This window comes from Oncorhynchus mykiss, chromosome 18, assembly GCF_057628025.1.
Source record: "Oncorhynchus mykiss isolate SJ-2025 chromosome 18, ASM5762802v1, whole genome shotgun sequence".
Taxonomy (NCBI): Eukaryota; Metazoa; Chordata; class Actinopteri; order Salmoniformes; family Salmonidae; genus Oncorhynchus; species Oncorhynchus mykiss.
In genome coordinates this window covers 60,983,725-61,004,062 of record NC_143039.1, presented here as the reverse complement: position 1 = coordinate 61,004,062, position 20,338 = coordinate 60,983,725, and the positions used below count along the sequence as shown (strand labels likewise).

General features: G+C 48.7%; 1 protein-coding gene across 8 annotated transcripts in view; it reads left to right on the top strand.

Annotated features, from left to right (window-relative positions):
• The window catches only part of LOC110496518 (serine/threonine-protein phosphatase 6 regulatory ankyrin repeat subunit A), a 55,129-nt gene that overhangs the window by 21,316 nt on the left and 13,475 nt on the right, over positions 1 to 20,338 (top strand). For 7 of the 8 annotated variants that reach the window (XR_016488588.1, XM_036953240.2, XM_090209010.1 and 4 more), the window contains exons 2-11: positions 4,025 to 4,108; positions 7,390 to 7,468; positions 9,224 to 9,294; positions 9,423 to 9,623; positions 9,707 to 9,794; positions 10,026 to 10,168; positions 12,780 to 12,887; positions 12,964 to 13,068; positions 15,756 to 15,834; positions 15,927 to 16,041. Coding sequence is in view for 7 of the 8 variants with exons in the window: in XM_036953240.2 (XP_036809135.1) it covers positions 4,025 to 4,108; positions 7,390 to 7,468; positions 9,224 to 9,294; positions 9,423 to 9,623; positions 9,707 to 9,794; positions 10,026 to 10,168; positions 12,780 to 12,887; positions 12,964 to 13,068; positions 15,756 to 15,834; positions 15,927 to 16,041 (1,073 nt within the window). In the remaining variant the exon portion in view is untranslated. The remainder of the gene's footprint in view (positions 1 to 4,024; positions 4,109 to 7,389; positions 7,469 to 9,223; positions 9,295 to 9,422; positions 9,624 to 9,706; positions 9,795 to 10,025; positions 10,169 to 12,779; positions 12,888 to 12,963; positions 13,069 to 15,755; positions 15,835 to 15,926; positions 16,042 to 20,338) is intronic. The other variant, XM_036953241.2, reaches the window with a different exon arrangement.

Here is a 20,338-nt window from a genome sequence, read left to right as displayed (position 1 = left end):
TGTCCGTAGAGGTCTGAAACAGGATTGTGTCGAAGCACAGATCTGGGGAAGGGCACCAAAAAATGTCTGCAGCATTGAAGGTCCCCAAGAACACAGTGGCCTCCATCATTCTTAAATGGATGAAGTTTGGAACCACCAAGACTTTTCCTAGAGCTGGCCGCGCAGCCAAACTGAGCAATCAGAGGAGAGTGGCTTTGGTCGGGGAGTGAACCAAGAACCCAATGGTCACTCTGACAGAGCTCTAGAGTTTCTCTGTGGAGATGGGCGAACCTTCCAGAAGGACCACCATCTCTGCAGCACTCCACCAATGTTGGCCTTTTTATGGTAGAGTGGCCAAACGGAAGCCACTCCTCAGTAAAAGGCACATCACAACCCGCTTGGAGTTTGCCAAAAGGCAACTAAAGGACTATGTCCATAAGAAACAAGATTATCTGGTCTGTTGAACTCTTTGGCCTGAATACCAAGAGTCACATCTGCTGGAAACCTGGCACCATCCCTACGGTGAAGCATGGTGGTGGCAGCAACATGCTGTGGGTATGTTTTTCAGTGGAAGGGACTGGGAGACTAGTCAGGATCGAGTGAAAGATGAACGGAGCAAAGTACAGAGAGATCCTTGACGAAAACCTGCTCCAGAGCCCTCAGTACCTCAGACTGGGGCGAGGGTTCACCTTCCAACAGGACAACGACCCTAAGCATCCAACCAAGACAACTCATGAGGGGCTTCGGGACAAGTCTCTGAATGTCCGTGAGTGGCCCAGCCAGAGCCCTGACTTGAACTCGATCGAACATCTCTAGAGAGACCGGAAAATGGCTGTGCAGAGATGCTCTCCATCCAACCTGACAGAGTTTGTGAGGCTCTGCAGAGAAGAATTGGATAAACTCCCCAAGTACTGGTGTGCCAAGCTTGTAGCGTCATACCCATAGAACTCAAGGCTGTATTCGCTGCCAAAGGTGCTTCAACAAAGCACTGAGTAAATGGTCTGAATACTTAGGTAAATATATTTCATTTTTTATTTTTGCAAAAAAATCTAAAAACCTGTTTTTGTTTTATCAGGTTTGTTGAGGGGGGGAAACGATTTAATCCATATTAGAATAAGGCTGTAACGTAACAATTTGGAAAAAGTAAAGGGGTCTGAATACTTTCAGAATGCACTGTACAATAACAAAGTATATGGACACCTGCTCGTCGAACATCTCATTCCAAAATCATGGGCATTAATATGGAGTTGGTCCCCCTTTTGATGCTGTAACAGCCTCCACTTTTCTGACATTGCTGCAGGGACTTGCTTCCATTCAGCCACAAGCATTAGTGAGTTTGAGCACTGATCCTGCGTTCCAATTAATCCCAAAGGTGTTCAATGGGGTTGAAGTCAGGGCTGTGTGCATGCCACCCAAGTTCCTCTACACAGATCTCGACAAACAGTTTCTGTGTGGACCTCGCTTTGTGCACAGGGGCATTGTCATTCTGAAACGGGAAAGGGCTTTCCCAAAACTGTTGCCACAAAGAATTGTCTGGAATGTCATAGCGTTAAGATTTCCCTTCACTGGAACTAAGGGGCCTAGCCCAAACCATGGAAAAACAGCCCCAGACCATTATTCCTCCTCCACCAAACTTTACAGTTGGCACTATGCAGTCAGGCAGGTAGCATTCACCAAACCCAGATTAGTCCACCTGACTGCCAGATGGTGAAGCGTGATTCATCACATGTCCACTGCTCCAGAGTCCAATGGCGGTGATCTTTACACCACTCTATCCGATGCTCGGCATTGTACATGTTGATCTCAGGCTTGTGTGAGGCTGCTCAGCCATGGAAACCCATTTCATGAAGCTCCCAACAAACAGTTATTGTGCTGACGTTGCTTCCAGAGGCAGTTTGGAACTTGGTAGTGAGTGTTGCAAACAATTTTTACGCGCATTAGCACTCGGTGGTCCCGTTCTGTGAGCTTGTGTTGCCTACCACTTCGCGGCTGAGCCGTTGTTGCTCCTAGACATTTCCACAATAACAACACTTACAGTTGACCACCGGGACAGCTCTAGCAGGGCAGAAATTTGATGAACTGACTTGTTGGAAAGGTGACAACGGTGCCACGTTGAAAATCACAGAGCTCTTCATTATGGGCCATTCTACTGCCAATGTTTGTCTATGGAGATTGCATGGCGGTGGTCTCAATTTTATACCCTGTCAGCAACAGGTATGGCTGGAATAGCCGAATCCACTAATTTGAATGCGTGTCCACATGCTTTTGGCCATGTGCTGTATGTGGGTTACTGGTAACAGAAAGGTGCAAGGCAATGTTTCTTTAACAGAAGGATAATCATTTCTCCCAAACTATACTGAACAAAAATATAAATGCAACATGCAACAATTTCAAAGATTTTACTGAGTTACAGTTGATATAAGGAAATCAGTCAATTGAAATTCATTAGGCCCTATGGATTTATATGACTGGGAATACATATATGCATCGGTTGGTCACTGATGCCTTAATGTGACCAGCATTTGCCTCATGCAGCGCGATATCTCCTTCACATTGAGTTGATCAGGCTGTTGATTGTGGCCTGTGGAATGTTGTCCCACTCCTCTTCATTTGTTGTGTGAAGTTGCTGGATATTGGCGGGAATTGGAACACGCTGTCGTTCACGTCAGTCTAGAGCATCCCAAAAATGCTCAATGGGTGAGAATGCAGGCCATGGAAAAACCTTGACATTTTCAGCATCCAGGAATTGTGTACAGATCCTTGCAACATGTAGCTGTGCTTTATCATGCTAAAACAGGTGATTTCAGCAGCTGAATGGCACGATAATGGGCCTCAGGATCTCGTCACAGTATCTCTGTGCATTCAAATTGCCAAAGATCAAATGCACTTGTGTTTGTGCACTCTGTTCACAAAGTTGACATCAGCGAACTGCTCGCCCACATGATGCCATACACGTGGTCTGCGTTTGTGAGGCCGGTTGGACATACTGCTCGCCCACATGATGCCATACACCTGGTCTGCGTTTGTGAGGCCGGTTGGACGTACTGCCAAATTCTCTAAAACGACGGAAGCGGCTTATGGTAGAGAAATTTACATTAAATTCTCTGGCAACAGCTCTGGTGAACATTCCTGCAGTCAGCATGCCAATTGCACGCTCTGTGGCATTTTGTTGTGTGACCAAACATATTTTAGAGTGGCCTTTTATTGTCCCCCGCACAAGGTGTAATGATCATGCTGTTTAATCAGTGTCTTGATGGATTATCTTGGAAAAGGAGAAATTCTCACTAACATGTATGTAAACAAATTTGAGAGAAAAAAGCTTTTTGTGTGGAACATTTCTGGGATCTTTTATTTCGGCTCATAAAAAATGGGACCAACACTTTACATGTTGCGTTTATATTTTTGTTTAGCGTAAATATAATTGTTGATATTCGTTGCCAGATCTTAAAAAAAATGTTTTTTTTAGTACTTATTCTGGTAATGTCAAAAACCACTGTTTGACCAGAGATCAAAGCCTACGCTTATAGCTGTGGGAAATGGTTGAAAAATGTTTTAATGCCTTAATTAATATCTCAAATATAGACTCTTAGCTTTTTGCTCCTATGACCTTCAGATGTTGGTGCTTATGGGTCCCTTTAGATGAAAAAGCCCTGTCGTAATTGTCAGCATGTAACCAAACTGTAGTAACGTTAGCAAGCAGGATGTTAACAGGTTCTGTCTTGTTAGTCATCTAGCCAAGTCATTCAGAGGAAAATTATCTAGCACCTTTCCATCTCTCTCTCCAGTTTTCTCACTATCTATTCTTTCCATTGTTTGCTCTTGTTGTCTCTCACTCACTCAAATTCAATCTGCTTTCATTGGCATGAATGATAGTCAATGTTGTCAAGGTGAAGAGATGCACCTAAATATTATGAAAACAACAGCGACAACAATAATAATAGTAGCTATAATACTAAATAATCAAAAATAAATATTTATTTTACACACACACATACACACACACATACACAGTGACTGATAGTTCTCTCTGTGTCCTCCCATACAGCCCTCTCTGCTGAAAGCCATCTTCAGTGTGGACCCTAATGAAGTCCGCTCCCTCATATTCAAGAAGGAGGATGTAAACGTACAGGTAACATTACTGTACACACACACAGACAGGAGTCAGTCAGTCCATAAGCATCTCTTGCTCTAAATTGCTTGCAAATCCATCCTCTCCTCATCTCCTATCCTCTCCTCATCTCCTCTTCACCCTTCATCTGCAATGATTGTCAAAGACTTGACAGGTGGACGCTCATCATTAGGCTGGCTTTCCTGGTCAGTTCTCATCATTAGGCTGGCTTTCCTGGTCAGTTCTCATCATTAGGCTGGCTTTCCTGGTCATTTCTCATCATTAGGCTGGCTTTCCTGGTCAGTTCTCATCATTAGGCTGGCTTTCCTGGTCAGTTCTCATCATTAGGCTGGCTTTCCTGGTCAGTTCTCATCATTAGGCTGGCTTTCCTGGTCAGTTCTCATCATTAGGCTGGTTTTCCTGGTCAGTTCTCATCATTAGGCTGGCTTTCCTGGTCAGTTCTCATCATTAGGCTGGCTTTCCTGGTCAGTTCTCATCATTAGGCTGGCTTTCCTGGTCAGTTCTCATCATTAGGCTGGCTTTCCTGGTCAGTTCTCATCATTAGGCTGGCTTTCCTGGTCATTTCTCATCATTAGGCTGGCTTTCCTGGTCATTTCTCATCATTAGGCTGGCTTTCCTGGACAGTTCTCATCATTAGGCTGGCTTTCCTGGTCAGTTCTCATCATTAGGCTGGCTTTCCTGGTCAGTTCTCATCATTAGGCTGGCTTTCCTGGTCAGTTCTCATCATTAGGCTGGTTTTCCTGGTCAGTTCTCATCATTAGGCTGGCTTTCCTGGTCAGTTCTCATCATTAGGCTGGCTTTCCTGGTCAGTTCTCATCATTAGGCTGGCTTTCCTGGTCAATTCTCATCATTAGGCTGGCTTTCCTGGTCAGTTCTCATCATTAGGCTGGCTTTCCTGGTCAGTTCTCATCATTAGGCTGGATTTCCTGGTCAGTTCTCATCATTAGGCTGGCTTTCCTGGTCAGTTCTCATCATTAGGCTGGCTTTCCTGGTCAGTTCTCATCATTAGGTTGGCTTTCCTGGACAGTTCTCATCATTAGGCTGGCTTTCCTGGTCAGTTCTCATCATTAGGCTGGCTTTCCTGGTCATTTCTCATCATTAGGCTGGTTTTCCTGGTCAGTTCTCATCATTAGGCTGGTTTTCCTGGTCAGTTCTCATCATTAGGCTGGCTTTCCTGGTCAGTTCTCATCATTAGGCTGGCTTTCCTGGTCAGTTCTCATCATTAGGCAGGCTTTCCTGGTCAATTCTCATCATTAGGCTGGCTTTCCTGGTCAGTTCTCATCATTAGGCTGGCTTTCCTGGTCAGTTCTCATCATTAGGCTGGCTTTCCTGGTCAGTTCTCATCATTAGGCTGGCTTTCCTGGTCAGTTCTCATCATTAGGCTGGCTTTCCTGGTCAGTTCTCATCATTAGGCTGGCTTTCCTGGTCAGTTCTCATCATTAGGCTGGCTTTCCTGGTCAGTTCTCATCATTAGGCTGGCTTTCCTGGTCAGTTCTCATCATTAGGCTGGCTTTCCTGGTCAGTTCTCATCATTAGGCTGGTTTTCCTGGTCAGTTCTCATCATTAGGCTGGCTTTCCTGGTCAATTCTCATCATTAGGCTGGCTTTCCTGGTCAGTTCTTTCAGATCAGTGCATTGAAGGACAGGAAGAGAGGACAGACTTTTTAGAAAATTGAAGAATAGCCAATGTGTCTGTACTCTCGGTCTCTTACTAAATCAATGTTGAGAGGCCAGAGTCTTTCAGCCAATCAATCAGGTAGGTTAGTTCCTTCTTTTCAACTCCCTCTCTGTTCAGCCCTCTCTCTTTCCCTCTCACTCCCCCGTCATCCCTCCCTCTCACCCCCGCCCTCATTCTCTCCCTCTCTCCCTGACGTCTTTTCTCTCTCTCCCCACCCCCTCTTTATCTACTCCCCCCCTGTCTCTATATTGCTGGGGTCATCAGAGACATTTTGGTCTGTTTGAGTCAGCAGTTTTCAGTCTGACCTATTACAGGCCTCCCTCTCCGTCATGTGACTTTGTTTACGACCTACGTTACTCCCCTGATTGCCCTCTGCTGCATGGAGAGAACAAGAGATGGAGGGAAGCAGAGAAAGAGGGAGGGAGGGAGTTAGACTGGAGGGGTTAGAGAGAGGAATGGGCAAGGGATAGAGATGTAGAGAATGAGGAAGAGGGGGAGGGCATGGAAGGGAGGGAGAGAGAGCTGGAATTGATTGTTCCATCCATCCAGATTGACTAGCGTGGTTAGTTAGTTCTACAGAGAGGCCCTGCTTTGTATGGTCAGACAGACGGTAAAACATCCTCATTACAGAAATGAAGAGGGAGAGCGACAGAGGTACTCTTGTAGTCACACATCGGTCACTCTCACACCAGCGAGACACACACACACACACACACACACACACACAGGACCACTGGTCGATAGGCCACCCCCCAGGGAGAGCAGAGGGAGGAGAGAAATCCCTCCATCAACCTGTCATCCTGCCTTTATTACCTTGCTCCCTGTTAGGCTGACAGAAGACTGGCCAAAACTACACACACTGACCAATGATTGGCCACAGCTCGAGAGACCACAACAATCTAACACACTTGTTAACCTTTCCTTTCTGAGGTAATTGCAGGTGAAAATGAAGATGCTCTCTTAAACAGTTGATTGTGACATCGTTGGGCGGTTTCCCATTTTACCAATTAAACCTTGTCCTGGATAATAAAGAAATGTCAATGGAGACTCAATTGAGCTAGATGTTTTTGTCCAGGACTAGGCTTAATCTGTGTCTGGGAAAGCAGCCCAAAGATTTTGGGTAAGAGGAGTGGAGGAGTGATGCTGTCATTAGTCTGGCTTCTAGTGAGATCCCTGCCAAGTACAGTAGTTGTTGACCCCCTCCCAGCTACCCTGCAGTGTCTACCAGACTCCTGAAAATGAGGAGAGAGGGGAACAGGGAGAGAGGGGAACAGGGAGAGAGGGGAACAGGGAGAGAGGGGAACAGGGAGAGAGCGGGAACAGGGAGAGCGGGGAACAGGGAGAGCGGGGAAGTCAAGACATCCACTTGGTTGTGATTCAGGAAGCTTACCCGTCACACTTGGCTGGCTGCGCTGTTGTGTGGGACATAGTTGTGCTCCCTCTTGTCTACTGGCAGCATAGTGAGAAGCTGTGTGTGTGTGTTCAAGTTTATTATGAACATTGAAGCTAGTTTGAAATGAGATGTTTTACATACTGTACCTCCCTTCTAAAACGAACATAAAAGTTGTATGTGTGACATTTCTTTCTGCTCTGGTCTCTACCAGGACAGTGAGAAAAGGACCCCGCTCCACGCTGCAGCCTACCTAGGAGACGCTGACATCATCGAACTCCTCATCCTCTCAGGTACACATCTTACCTGTCTGCCTGTTATACTGTACCTGTCTGCCTGTTATACTGTACCTGTCTGCCTGTTATACCTGTACCTGTTATACCTGTACCTGTCTGCCTGTTATACCTGTACCTGTCTGCCTGTTATACTGTACCTGTCTGCCTGTTATACTGTACCTGTTATACTGTACCTGTCTGCCTGTTATACTGTACCTGTCTGCCTGTTATACTGTACCTGTTATACTGTACCTGTCTGCCTGTTATACTGTACCTGTTATACCTGTCTGCCTGTTACACTGTACCTGTCTGCCTGTTATACTGTACCTGTCTGCCTGTTATACTGTACCTGTTATACTGTACCTGTCTGCCTGTTATACTGTATCTGTCTGCCTGTTATACTGTACCTGTCTGCCTGTTATACAGTGGGGCAAAAAAGTATTTAGCCACCAATTGTGCAAGTTCTCCCACTTAAAAAGATGAGAGGCCTGTAATTTTCATCATAGGTACACTTCAACTATGACAGACAAAATGAGAAAAAAAATCCAGAAAATCACATTGTAGGATTTTTAAAATGATTGTAGACCTGCACCAGGCTGGGAAGACTGAATCTGCAATAGGTAAGCAGCTTGGTTTGAAGAAATCAACTGTGGGAGCAATTATTAGGAAATGGAAGACATACAAGACCACTTATAATCTCCCTCGATCTGGGGCTCCACGCAAGATCTCACCCCGTGGGGTCAAAATGATCACAAGAACGGTGAGCAAAAATCCCAGAACCACACGGGGGGGGATCTAGTGAATGACCTGCAGAGAGCTGGGACCACAAGTAACAAAGCCTACCATCAGTAACACACTACGCTGCCAGGGACTCAAATCCTGCAGTGCCAGACGTCATCATGCTTAAGCCAGTACTTGTCCAGGCCCGTCTGAAGTTTGCTAGAGAGCATTTGGATGATGATCCAGTCTTTTTGTTTGTTATACCTGTCTGCCTGTTTGTTATACCTGTCTGCCTGTTTGTTATACCTGTCTGCCTGTTTGTTATACCTGTCTGCCTGTTTGTTAGTTATACCTGTCTGCCTGTTTGTTTGTTATACCTGTCTGCCTGTTTGTTTGTTATACCTGTCTGCCTGTTTGTTTGTTATACCTGTCTGCCTGTTTGTTTGTTATACCTGTCTGCCTGTTTGTTTGTTATACCTGTCTGCCTGTTTGTTTGTTATACCTGTCTGCCTGTTTGTTTGTTATACCTGTCTGCCTGTTTGTTTGCTATACCTGTCTGCCTGTTTGTTCGCTATACCTGTCTGCCTGTTTGTTTGTTATACCTGTCTGCCTGTTTGTTTGTTATACCTGTCTGCCTGTTTGTTTGCTATACCTGTCTGCCTGTTTGTTCGCTATACCTGTCTGCCTGTTTGTTTGTTATACCTGTCTGCCTGTTTGTTTGTTATACCTGTCTGCCTGTTATACCTGATAAAACTAAGATACCTAAAAAGCCTATTAAATTGGAAGACTTAGTATGAGAATTTGGTCACAGCAGCCAATGTTGACATCACCCATTCGTGGAGAGGAAATGATAGGGAGAGAGATGTGGAGGCTGTTTCCCTGTGTTTGTTGTGATGGAACAGTATCACGTGATGTGATGGTCTATTTTAACCCCTTACACACATGGGCCTCTCAAAGGATCATGGGGGTTTCCCCTAGTAACTCGTGGGTCCCCACCCACTCTCTGTCAGAGGAAAGTTAACCCTTAACGTTTTCTCTCCCTGTGTTTTTTAGGAGCCAGAGTAAATGCTAAAGACAATAAGTGGTTAACTCCTCTTCACCGAGCTGTTGCCTCCTGCAGCGAGGTAACAGACTGTCACCCACACCACACACACACCTTCATCAATGCTCTTTCTCATGCTGCATCAGTCTTGTTGAAACAGTGATTATGTCAATGCTCTTTCTTTGTGTGTGTGTGTGTGTGTGTGTGTAGGATGCAGTGTGTATGTTGATAAAACACAGTGCTGATGTGAACGCGCGGGATAAGAACTGGCAGACTCCTCTCCATGTTGCTGCCAACAACAAGGCTATCCGTGTTGCCGAGGCCCTCGTCCCATTGCTTAGCAACGTCAATGTGTCGGATCGGGGTGGACGCACAGCCCTGCACCATGCTGCCTTCAGCGGACACCTGGAGGTAACACACACACATTCACAGAGGTATTAGTTGCCATTTCATGAGGCTAGTATGACTTCACTTGGTGTGTGTGTGTGTGTCAGATGGTGAAGCTGCTTCTCTCCAGAGGAGCTAACATCGACGCCTTTGATAAGAAAGACAGGCGAGCCATCCACTGGGCTGCCTACATGGGTAAGACACCCCCACTCAGAGCTATACACTATAGAGGGATTAGAATGTCAAAACGCTTGTATCAATACATTTTGATTTGATGATTAGATGTTTTCTAGAAACAAAATGGTATGCTAACAAAATGGTATGAAATGGTATGCTAACAAAATGTACTCTTACCCGCTCTCTTTCTCCCCTCTCTCCCTCCATTTCCTCCTCCCTTCCTCTCTCTCTACATCTCCCTCCCTCCAGGTCATATGGAGGTGGTGAGGTTGTTGGTGTCTAGTGGAGCAGAGATGGACTGTAAAGATAAGAACTCTTATACTCCTCTACATGCCGCTGCCTCTAGTGGGATGACTACCACTGTCCAATACCTGCTGGGGCTGGGGGTACAGGTACACACACATCATTCAATACCTGCTGGGGGTACAGGTACACACACATCATTCGATTTCATCCTCTCCTAATAGCAAAGAAAGAAGTCTATTGAGATACACAAACTAACTGTTTCTCTCTCTCTCCCTCTCCCCCCGCCTTCGCTCTCTCCCCCCGCCTTCGCTCTCTCCCCCCGCCTTCGCTCTCTCCCTCCGCCCTCGCTCTCGCTCTCCGCCCTCGCTCTCTCTCCCCGCTCTCGCTCTCTCTCCCCGCTCTCGCTCTCTCTCCCCGCTCTCGCTCTCTCTCCCCGCTCTCGCTCGCTCTCCCCGCTCTCGCTCGCTCTCTCTCCCCGCTCTCGCTCGCTCTCTCTCCCCGCTCTCGCTCGCTCTCTCTCCCCGCTCTCGCTCGCTCTCTCTCCCCGCTCTCGCTCGCTCTCTCTCCCCGCTCTCGCTCGCTCTCTCTCCCCGCTCTCGCTCGCTCTCTCTCCCCGCTCTCGCTCGCTCTCTCTCCCCGCTCTCGCTCGCTCTCTCTCCCCGCTCTCGCTCGCTCTCTCTCCCCGCTCTCGCTCGCTCTCTCTCCCCGCTCTCGCTCGCTCTCTCTCCCCGCTCTCGCTCGCTCTCTCTCCCCGCTCTCGCTCGCTCTCTCTCCCCGCTCTCGCTCGCTCTCTCTCCCCGCTCTCGCTCGCTCTCTCTCCCCGCTCTCGCTCGCTCTCTCTCCCCGCTCTCGCTCGCTCTCTCTCCCCGCTCTCGCTCGCTCTCTCTCCCCGCTCTCTCTCTCTCCGCCCTCGCTCTCTCTCCCCGCTCTCGCTCTCTCTCCCCGCTCTCGCTCTCTCTCCCCGCCCTCGCTCTCTCTCCCCGCCCTCGCTCTCTCTCCCGCCCGCCCGCTCTGTCTCTCCCCGCCCACCTGCTCTCTCTCCGCTCTCTCTCCCCGCGCTGTCTCTCTCGCTCTCTCCCCGCTCTGTCTCTCTGTCCCTGCACTCCCCCTTTCCCCGCTCCCCCTCTCTCTCCCGCTCCCTCTCTCCCCGCTCCCCCTCTCTCTCCCGCTCCCTCTCTCCCCGCTCCCCCTCTCTCCCCGCTCCCCCTCTCTCTCCTGCTCTCTCTCTCCCGCTCCCTCTCTCTCTCCCGCTCCCTCTCTCCCCGCTCCCTCTCTCTCTCCCGCTCCCTCTCTCCCCGCTCCCTCTCTCTCTCCCACTCCTTCTCTCCCCGCTCCCCCTCTCTCTCCCACTCCTTCTCTCCCCGCTCCCCCTCTCTCTTCCACTCCTTCTCTCCCCGCTCCCCCTCTCTCTCCCGCTCCTTCTCTCCCCGCTCCCCCTCTCTCTCCCGCTCCCCCTCTCTCTCCCACTCCTTCTCTCCCCGCTCCCCCTCTCTCTCCCGCTCCTTCTCTCCCCGCTCCCCCTCTCTCTCCCGCTCCCTCTCTCCCCGCTCCCCCTCTCTCTCCCGCTCCTTCTCTCCCCGCTCCCCCTCTCTCTCCCGCTCCCTCTCTCCCCGCTCCCCCTCTCTCTCCCGCTCCTTCTCTCCCCGCTCCCCCTCTCCCCGCTCCCCCCCTCTCTCCCGCTCCTTCTCTCCCCGCTCCCCCTCTCTCTCCCGCTCCCCCCTCTCTCCCGTTCCCCTCTCTCTCCCGCTCCTTCTCTCCCCGCTCCCCCTCTCTCTCCCGCTCCCTCTCTCCCCGCTCCCTCTCTCCCCGCTCCCCCTCTCTCTCCCGCTCCTTCTCTCCCCGCTCCCCCTCTCTCTCCCGCTCCCTCTCTCCCCGCTCCCCCTCTCTCTCCCGCTCCCTCTCTCCCCGCTCCCCCTCTCTCTCCCGCTCCTTCTCTCCCCGCTCCCCCTCTCTCTCCCACTCCTTCTCTCCCCACTCCCCCTCTCTCTCCCGCTCCCTCTCTCCCGCTCCCTCTCTCCCGCTCCCTCTCTCCCCGCTCCCTCTCTCCCCGCTCCCCCTCTCTCTCCCGCTCCTTCTCTCCCCGATTCCCCGCTCCCCCTCTCTCTCCCGCTCCTTCTCTCCCCGCTCCCTCTCTCTCTCCCCGCTCCCCCTCTCTCCCCTCTCTCCCCGCTCCCCCTCTCTCCCCGCTCCCTCTCTCCCCGCTCCCCCTCTCTCTCCCGCTCCTTCTCTCCCCGATTCCCCGCTCCCCCTCTCTCTCCCGCTCCCTCTCTCCCGCTCCCTCTCTCCCGCTCCCTCTCTCCCCGCTCCCTCTCTCCCCGCTCCCCCTCTCTCTCCCGCTCCTTCTCTCCCCGATTCCCCGCTCCCCCTCTCTCTCCCGCTCCTTCTCTCCCCGCTCCCTCTCTCTCTCCCCGCTCCCCCTCTCTCCCCGCTCCCCCTCTCTCCCCGCTCCCCCTCTCTCTCCCGCTCCCTCTCTCTCTCCCGCTCCCTCTCTCTCTCCCGCTCCCTCTCTCTCTCCCGCTCCCTCTCTCTCTCCCGCTCCCTCTCTCTCTCCCGCTCCCTCTCTCTCTCCCGCTCCCTCTCTCTCTCCCGCTCCCTCTCTCTCTCCCGCTCCCTCTCTCTCTCCCGCTCCCTCTCTCTCTCCCGCTCCCTCTCTCTCTCCCGCTCCCTCTCTCTCTCCCGCTCCCTCTCTCGCTCCCGCTCCCTCTCTCTCCCCGCCCTCTCCCTCTCTCTCCCCGCCTTCTCCCTCCATCTCTCTAGATAAACCAGGGTAATATTTATGGTAACTCTGCTCTCCATATGGCCAGTTATAATGGCCAGGATGTGGTGGTCAACGAACTCATAGAGGCTGGAGCCTCCATCAACCAGGTACACATCTGTGTTTGTGCGTGTGTTGGTGTGCGTGTGTTGGTGTGTATATTGTAACTTTATCTGTCTCTAACAGGTGAATGAGAGGGGTCTGTCTGCGCTGCACTTCTCAGCCTGTTCCCGCCAGGGGGCGCTGTGTCTGGAACTACTGCTTGGGAACGGAGCTAATGTCAACATCAGGGTACACACACACACTTCTCCTAGGCCAACAGGGTAGTAGTGGGACATATGGTGTGGGGTGTGAGAGAAGAGCTGAAGTTGCTCAGGGCGGTAGGGTGGGAGGTGTGAGAGAAGAGCTGAAGTTGCTCAGGGCGGTAGGGTGGGGGGAGTGTGAGAGAAGAGCTGAAGTTGCTCAGGGCGGTAGGGTGGGGGGAGTGTGAGAGAACAGCTGAAGTTGCTCAGGGCGGTAGGGTGGGGGGAGTGTGAGAGAAGAGCTGAAGTTGCTCAGGGCGGTAGGGTGGGGGGTGTGAGAGAAGAGCTGAAGTTGCTCAGGGCGGTAGGGTGTGGGGTGTGAGAGAAGAGCTGAAGTTGCTCAGGGCGGTAGGGTGGGGGGAGTGTGAGAGAAGAGCTGAAGTTGCTCAGGACGGTAGGGTGGGAGGTGTGAGAGAAGAGCTGAAGTTGCTCAGGACGGTAGGGTGGGAGGTGTGAGAGAAGAGCTGAAGTTGCTCAGGGTGGGAGGTGTGAGAGAAGAGCTGAAGTTGCTCAGGACGGTAGGGTGGGAGGTGTGAGAGAAGAGCTGAAGTTGCTCAGGGTGGGAGGTGTGAGAGAAGAGCTGAAGTTGCTCAGGGCGGTAGGGTGGGGGGAGTGTGAGAGAAGAGCTGAAGTTGCTCAGGGTGGGAGGTGTGAGAGAAGAGCTGAAGTTGCTCAGGGCGGTAGGGTGGGAGGTGTTTGAGAAGAGCTGAAGTTGCTCAGGGTGGTAGGGTGGGGGGAGTGTGAGAGAAGAGCTGAAGTTGCTCAGGGCGGTAGGGTGGGGGGAGTGTGAGAGAAGAGCTGAAGTTGCTCAGGACGGTAGGGTGGGAGGTGTGAGAGAAGAGCTGAAATTGCTCAGGGCGGTAGGGTGGGAGGTGTGAGAGAAGAGCTGAAGTTGCTCAGGACAGTAGGGTGGGAGGTGTGAGAGAAGAGCTGAAGTTGCTCAGGGCGGTAGGGTGGGGGGAGTGTGAGAGAAGAGCTGAAGTTGCTCAGGACGGTAGGGTGTGGGGTATGAGAGAACAGCTGAAGTTGCTCAGGGCTGTAGGGTGGGGGGGGGGTGAGAGAAGAGCTGAAGTAGCTTAGGGTGAGAGGTGTGAGAGCAGGGCTGAAGTTGCTCAGGGCTATAGGGTGGGGGGTGAAAGAAGAGCTGAAGTTGCTCAGGGCTGTAGGGTGGGAGGTGTGAGAGAACAGCTGAAGTTGCTCAGGGCTGTAGGGTGGGAGGTGTGAGAGAACAGCTGAAGTTGCTCAGGGCTATAGGGTGGGGGGGTGAGAGAAGAGCTGAAGTTGCTCAGGGCGGTAGGGTGGGGGGGTGAGAGAAGAGCTGAAATTGCTCAGGACGGTAGGGTGTGGGGAGTGTGAGAGAACGCCTGATCTGAATAGGAAGGTTTATAACACAGGGAACATCACCCAGTCCTGATCTGAATAGGAAGGTTTATAACACAGGGAACATCACCCAGTCCTGATCTGAATAGGAAGGTTTATAACACAGGGAACATCACCCAGTCCTGATCTGAATAGGAAGGTTTATAACACAGGGAACATCACCCAGTCCTGATCTGAATAGGAAGGTTTATAACACAGGGAACATCACCCAGTCCTGATCTGAATAGGAAGGTTTATAACACAGGGAACATCACCCAGTCCTGATCTGAATAGGAAGGTTTATAACACAGGGAACATCACCCAGTCCTGATCTGAATAGGAAGGTTTATAACACAGGGAACATCACCCAGTCCTGATCTGAATAAGAAGGTTTATAGCACAGGGAACATCACCCAGTCCTGATCTGAATAGGAAGGTTTATAACACAGGGAACATCACCCAGTCCTGATCTGAATAGGAAGGTTTATAACACAGGGAACATCACCCAGTCCTGATCTGAATAGGAAGGTTTATAACACAGGGAACATCACCCAGTCCTGATCTGAATAGGAAGGTTTATAACACAGGGAACATCACCCAGTCCTGATCTGAATAGGAAGGTTTAAAACACAGGGAACATCACCCAGTCCTGATCTGAATAGGAAGGTTTATAACACAGGGAACATCACCCAGTCCTGATCTGAATGGGAAGGTTTATAACACAGGGAACATCACCCAGTCCTGATCTGAATAGGAAGGTTTATAACACAGGGAACATCACCCAGTCCTGATCTGAATAGGAAGGTTTATAACACAGGGAACATCACCCAGTCCTGATCTGAATAGGAAGGTTTATAACACAGGGAACATCACCCAGTCCTGATCTGAATAGGAAGGTTTATAACACAGGGAACATCACCCAGTCCTGATCTGAATAGGGTTTATAACACAGGGAACATCACCCAGTCCTGATCTGAATAGGAAGGTTTATAACACAGGGAACATCACCCAGTCCTGATCTGAATAGGAAGGTTTAAAACACAGGGAACATCACCCAGTCCTGATCTGTATAGGAAGGTTTATAACACAGGGAACATCACCCAGTCCTGATCTGAATAGGAAGGTTTATAACACAGGGAACATCACCCAGTCCTGATCTGAATAGGAAGGTTTATAACACAGGGAACATCACCCAGTCCTGATCTGAATAGGAAGGTTTATAACACAGGGAACATCACCCAGTCCTGAACATCACAGCTAATAGTTAACTCTTCTGACAAACAGAATGAAATATCTTGCTTTCTTTCCCCACTCCAGAGTAAGGATGGGAAGACCCCTCTCCACATGGCAGCCGTCCATGGAAGGTTCTCTCGTTCTCAGGCTGTCATTCAAAACGGTGAGGCCCGCCCCAAAACACCACACACACACTGCCATTGGTCTATTAATATTTCAAACACTCAACTATTTGCTCTTTGTCTGTCTGTGCAGGTGCGGAGGTGGACTGTGAGGATAAGAATGGGAACTCTCCTCTTCACATCGCTGCTCGCTACGGACACCAGTTACTGATCAACACTCTGCTCACACACGGAGCCAACACCGCCAAGTAAGACACACACAAATACACTCAGTGGCCAGTTTATTAGGTACACCCATCTATTATTGTGTCGGACCTCCCTGTAGCCATGAAAGGATGAGCCTAGTCAGCAACAATGTTCAGATACTATGTGGTGTTCAAACATTGCTCAGTTGGGACCAAGGGACCTAACGTGTGCCAGGAAAATATTCCCCACCATTACACCACCACCAGCCTGTACTGTTGACACCAGGCAACATGGGTCCATGGACTCAGGCTACTTAAGCCATATTCTCACTCTGCCTGTCAGCATGATTCATCAGGAAACGGGATTCATCGGAACAGGCAATGTTTTTCTACTCCTCAATTGTAGGAAGGTTTAAACAGCATGATCATTACACAACTGCACTTTAAAATGTTAAGTTTTGTTACACAACACAATGCCACAGATGTCTCCGGTTTAGAAGGAGAGTACAATTGGCATGCTGACTACAGGAATAACCACCAGAACTGTTGCCAGAGAATTGAATGTGAATTTCTCTACCATAAGCCGGCTTCAACGTCGTTTTAGAGAATTTGGCAGTATATCCAACCGGCCTCACAACCGCAGACCAAGTGTAACCACGCCAGCCCAGGAACTCCACATCCGGCTTCTTCACCTGCAAGATTGTCTTGAGACCAGCCACCTGGACAACTGATGAAACTGAGTTTTTCTGTCTGTAATACAGACCTTTTTTGGGGAGAAAACTAATTAGCTCCCAAGTGGGTGAGCCTATGCCCTCCCAGGCCCACGCATGACTGCACCCCTGCCCAGTCATGTGAAATCCATATATTAGGGCCTAATACATTTATTTCAATTGACTGATTTACTTCTGTGAACAGCAACTCATTAAAATTGTTGCATGCTGTGTTTATATTTGTGTTAAGTGTATATACAGTGCATTCAGAAAGTGTTCAGACACCTTGACTTTTTCCACATTTTGTTACGGCACAGCCTTCTTCTAAAATGGATTAAAGTTTTTTCCCCTCATCAATCTACACACAATACCCCACAATCACAATGCAAAAACAGGTTTTTAGACATTTCAGCAAATAACAAAAATGATATCACCATTTACGTAAGTATTCAGAACCTTTACTCAATACATTTTTGAAGCACCTTTGACAGAGATTACAGCCTCGAGTCTTCGCGGGTATGACGCTACAAGCTTGGCACACCTGTATTTGGGGAGTTTCTCCCATTCCTCTCTGCAGATCCTCTCAAGCTCTGTCAGGTTGGATGGGGAGCGTCGCTGCACAGCTATTTTCAGGTCTCTCCAGAGATGTTCGATGAAGTTCAAGTCCGGGCGCTGGCTGGGCCACTCAAGGACATTTAGAGACTTGTCCTGAAGCCATTCCTGCGTTGTCTTGGCTGTGTGCGTAGGGTCGTTGTCCTGTTGAAAGATGAACCTTCGCCCTAGTCTGAGGTCCTGAGGGCTCTGGAGCAAGTTTTCATGAAGGATCTCTCTGTACTTTGCTCCGTTCATCTTTCCCTTGATCCTGACTAGTCTCCCAGTCCCTGCTGCTGAAAAACATCCCACACATGATGCTGCCACCACCATGCTTCACTGTAGGGATGGTGCCAGGTTTCCTCTAGACGCTTGGCATTCAGGCCAAAGAGTTCAATCTTAGTTTCATCAGACCATATAATCTTGTTTCTCGTGGTCTTCGAGTCCTTTCGGCGCCTTTTGGCAAACTCCAAGAGGGCTGTCATGTGCCTTTTTTTTTACTGAGGAGTGGTTTCAGTCTGGCCACTCTACTTTAAAGGCCAGATTGGTGGAGTGCTGCAGAGATGGTTTTCCTTCTGGAAGGTTCTCCCATCTCCACAGAGTGACTCTGGAGCTCTGTCAGAGTGACCATCAGGTTCTTGGTCAGCTCCCTGACCAAGGCCCTTCTTCCCCGATTGCTCAGTCCAGCTCTAGAAAGTCTTAGTGGTTCCCACTAAGGTTTCTTGGGGACCTTCAAAGCTGCAGATATTTTTTTGGTGTCTTTCCTTAGATCTGTGCCTCGACACAATCCTGTCTCAGAGCTCTACGGACAATACCTTTGACCTCGTGGCTTGGATTTAGCTCTGAAATGCACTGTCAACTGTGGGACCTTATATAGACAGGTGTATGCCTTTCCAAATTCAATCAATTGAATTTACCGCAGGTGGACTCCAATCAAGTTGTAGAAACATCTGAAGTATGATCAATGGAAACCGGATGCACCTGAGGTCAATTTTGAGTCTCATAGCAAAGGGTCTGAATACTTATGTAAATAAGGCATTTCTGTTTTTTATTTTTAATACATTTGCAAACATTTCTAAAAACCCTGTTTTTGCTTTGTCATTATGTGTGTAGTTTGAGATTTAAAAAAAAATGTAATCCATTTTAGAATAACGCTGTGACGTAAAAAGGTAAGGGGTCTGAATACTTTCCGAATGCACTGTATATCGATAGATAGATGGATACACACTACTGTACAGAAGTTTGGGGTCACTTAGAAATGTCCTTGTTTTTGAAAGAAAAGCTCATTTTTTTTGTCTATGAAAGTAACATCAAATTGATGAGAGAAATACAGTGTAGACATTGTTAATGCTGGAAATGACTATTGTAGCTGGAAACGGCTGAACTTGCCTCCCACTTTCTATTCTGGTTAGAGCCAGGTTGTGCTGTTCTGTGTAGGGAGTAGTACACAGCGTTGTATGAGATCTTCAGTTTCTTGGCAATTTCTCGCATGGAATAGCCTTCATTTCTCAGAACAAGAATATACTGACGAGTTTTAGAAGAAAGTCTTTGTTTCTGGCCATTTTGAGCCTGTAATCGAACCCATAAATGCTGATGCTCCAGATACTCAACTAGTCTAAAGAAGGCCAGTTTTATTGCTTCTTTAATCAGAACAACAGTTTTTAGCTGTGCTAACATAATTGCAAAAGGGTTTCCTAATGATCAATTAGCCTTTTAAGATGAAAAACTTGGATTAGCTAACACAACGTGGCATTGGAACACAGGAGTGAAGGTTGCTGATAATGGGCCTCTGTACACCTATGTAGATATTCCATTAAAAATCAGCTGTTACCAGCTACAATAGTCATTTACAACATTAACAATGTCTACACTGTATTTATGATCAATTTCATGTTATTTCAATTTACAAAAAATGTGCTTTTCTTTCAAAAATAAGGACATTTCTGTGACCCCAAACGTTTGAACGGTAGTGTATATATACAAAACCAGTCAAAAGTTCGGACACACCTACTCATTCCAGGGTTTTTCTTTATTTTTACTATTTTCTACATTGTAAAATAATAGTGAAGACATCAAAACTATGAAACACACATATGGAATCATGTAGTAACCAAAAAACTGTTTAACAAATAAAAATATATTAGCCACCCTTTGCCTTGATGACAACTTTGCACACTCTTGGCATTCTCTCAACCAGCTACACCTGGAATGCTTTTCCAACAGTCTTGAAGGAATTCCCACATATACTGAGCACTTGTTGGCTGCTTTTCCTTCACTCTGCAGTCCAACTCATCCCAAACCATCTCAATTGGGTTGAGGTTGGGTGATAGTGGAGGCCAGGTCATCTAATGCAGCACTCCATCACTCTCCTTCTTGGTCAAATATCCCTTACACCGCCTGGAGGTGTGTTGAGTCATTGTCCTGTTGAAAAACAAATCATAGTTCCACTAAGTGCAAACCAGATTGGATGGCATATCACTGCAGAATGCTGTGGTAACCATGCTGATTAAGTGTGCCTTGAATTCTAAATAAATCACAGACAGTATCACCAGCAAAGCACCATCACATCCCCTCCTCTATGCTTCATGGTGGGAACCACACATGCGGAGATCATCCGTTCACCTCCTCTGCGTCTCACAAAGACACAGCAGTTGGAACCAAAAATCTCAAATTTGGACTCATCAAACCAAAGGACAGATTTCCACCGGTCTAATGTCCATTGGTCATGTTTCTTGGCCCAAGCAAGTCTCTCCTTCTTATTGGGTCCTTTAGTAGTGGTTTCTTTGCAGCAATTCAACCATGAAGGCCTGATTCACACAGTCTCCTCTGAACAGTTGATGTTGAGATGTGTCTGTTACTTGAACTCTTTCAAGCATTTATTTGGGCTACACGTTCTGAGGCTGGTAACTCTAATGAACTTACAGTTAACGATGGGTCTTCCTTTCCTGAGACGGTCCCCATGATAGCCAGTTAAATCATAGTGCTTGATGGTTTTTGCGACTGCACTTGAATAAACTTCAAAAGTTTTTGAAATGTTCCTTATTGACTGACCTTCATGT